Genomic DNA, 1,411 nt, shown 5'->3' with positions numbered 1-1,411 from the left:
TGAACCTAGGCCAGGAGCCTGGTGGCTCCTAGCCGCATAGGAAGCTGTGTTAGGAGGATCACGGTTCGAAGCAGGAAAGTCCCTGAGCCTCTCATCTCCAATGAACCACCAGAGAGCTGGAAGTGGCGCTTGTGGCTCAGCGTGGTAGGGCTGCTCACCTTGAGCAGCAAAGAGCTCAGGGACAGTGCCTCGTCCCATGGCTCAAGCCCCAAGACCAACAATGACAACAACATGTAGTGTCCAGCCTCTGGTGACCATCTCTCCCGTCCCTGAATCACCTGCCTTCAGACTTCTGTGTTCATGACAGAGAGATAACCTGGTGGCTTTTTTTAATTTTTTTCCCTCCAGCCACTGTTCTCTGGGTCTGTGCTAGCGTAGACAGCCATACTCCTCCTGAGACTCAAAGAAAGCAATCATCGCAGTCCAGGAGGAGGCCCAGTGCCACAGGGTCACACAGCAGCCGCCCAGCCTGGGCTCTACGGGGTCATTGGACCCAGGCCTCTGGTCACAAAGCCCTGTGGGCCTCGAACCAGGATCCTGTAGGTCCTGGGGCAGTGCTGACGGTAGAGGTGCTCGGCCAGGGTGTTGCTGCCCGCCTGCACGGTCTTCCTCTCCCGGCGGTTCATGAAGTTCCACAGGTGCAGGGCGTAGGAGGCCGGGAAGCTGGGGTGCGGGGGGTCCCACACTTGGTAGTAACGCCTCCACTCCCGGAAGGGGATGGGGTAAAACCTCTGGGGGTGCAGGAAGGACACATTCTGACACTTGAGGTCCCCCAGCTCCTGGAAATCGCCCAGCCGGCACCTCACCCTCAGCATCCGGGTCATCAGCAGGGGGCCCTGGTTGCCCCAGAGGTGCGAGTTGTAGTGCTCCACGAAGTTCTCCATGCAGGCCCACAGGAAAGGGTGGCGGGGCTCGAAGCCGAACACCCCGTTGCTGGACGAGCGGGAGCCCTGCGCCGCCAGGAAGTTCGCCTCCGGGATGGGCCTGAGGGAGATGATGTCCGTGTCCATGTAGATGCCGCCGTATTTCCAGATGATGGCCAGGCGCGACGCGTCCGAGCTGACGTGCAGCCAGTATTTCTCCTTGTCGCTGTTGATCTACAGGAGCAGCAGCCAATCAGCAGGGAGGAGAGGGAGGGGCTTCCCGGGAGGGGGCGGGGCCCAGAGCCAAAGGAACAGTGAGGAGAGGGAGGGGCTTCCCAGGAGGAGGCGGGGCCCAGAGCCAAAGGAGCAAAGAGGAGAGGGAGGGGCTTCCCAGGAGGAGGCGGGGCCAGAGCCAAAGGAGCAAAGAGGAGAGGGAGGGGCTTCCCGGGAGGGGGCGGGGCCCAGAGCCAAAGGAACAGTGAGGAGGCGGGGCTTCCCAGGAGGGGGCGTGGCCCAGAGCCAAAGGAACAGTGAGGAGAGGGAGGGGC

General features: G+C 61.9%; 1 protein-coding gene across 1 annotated transcript; it reads right to left on the bottom strand.

The window, feature by feature from the left end:
* Positions 1–476: 476 nt before the first annotated feature.
* A4gnt (alpha-1,4-N-acetylglucosaminyltransferase) lies at positions 477–1,097 on the bottom strand (the record flags this gene model as incomplete). Its single annotated transcript, XM_013036848.1, has 1 exon — positions 477–1,097. A coding segment is annotated over one exon (621 nt), but the record flags the coding sequence as incomplete, so codon positions are not given.
* Positions 1,098–1,411: the final 314 nt, after the last annotated feature.

Source organism: Dipodomys ordii, unplaced genomic scaffold (assembly GCF_000151885.1).
Source record: "Dipodomys ordii isolate 6190 unplaced genomic scaffold, Dord_2.0 Scaffold793, whole genome shotgun sequence".
NCBI lineage: Eukaryota > Metazoa > Chordata > Mammalia > Rodentia > Heteromyidae > Dipodomys > Dipodomys ordii.
The sequence above is the reverse complement of the archived record's forward strand: the minus strand, read 5'-3'. Positions and strand labels throughout refer to the sequence as shown.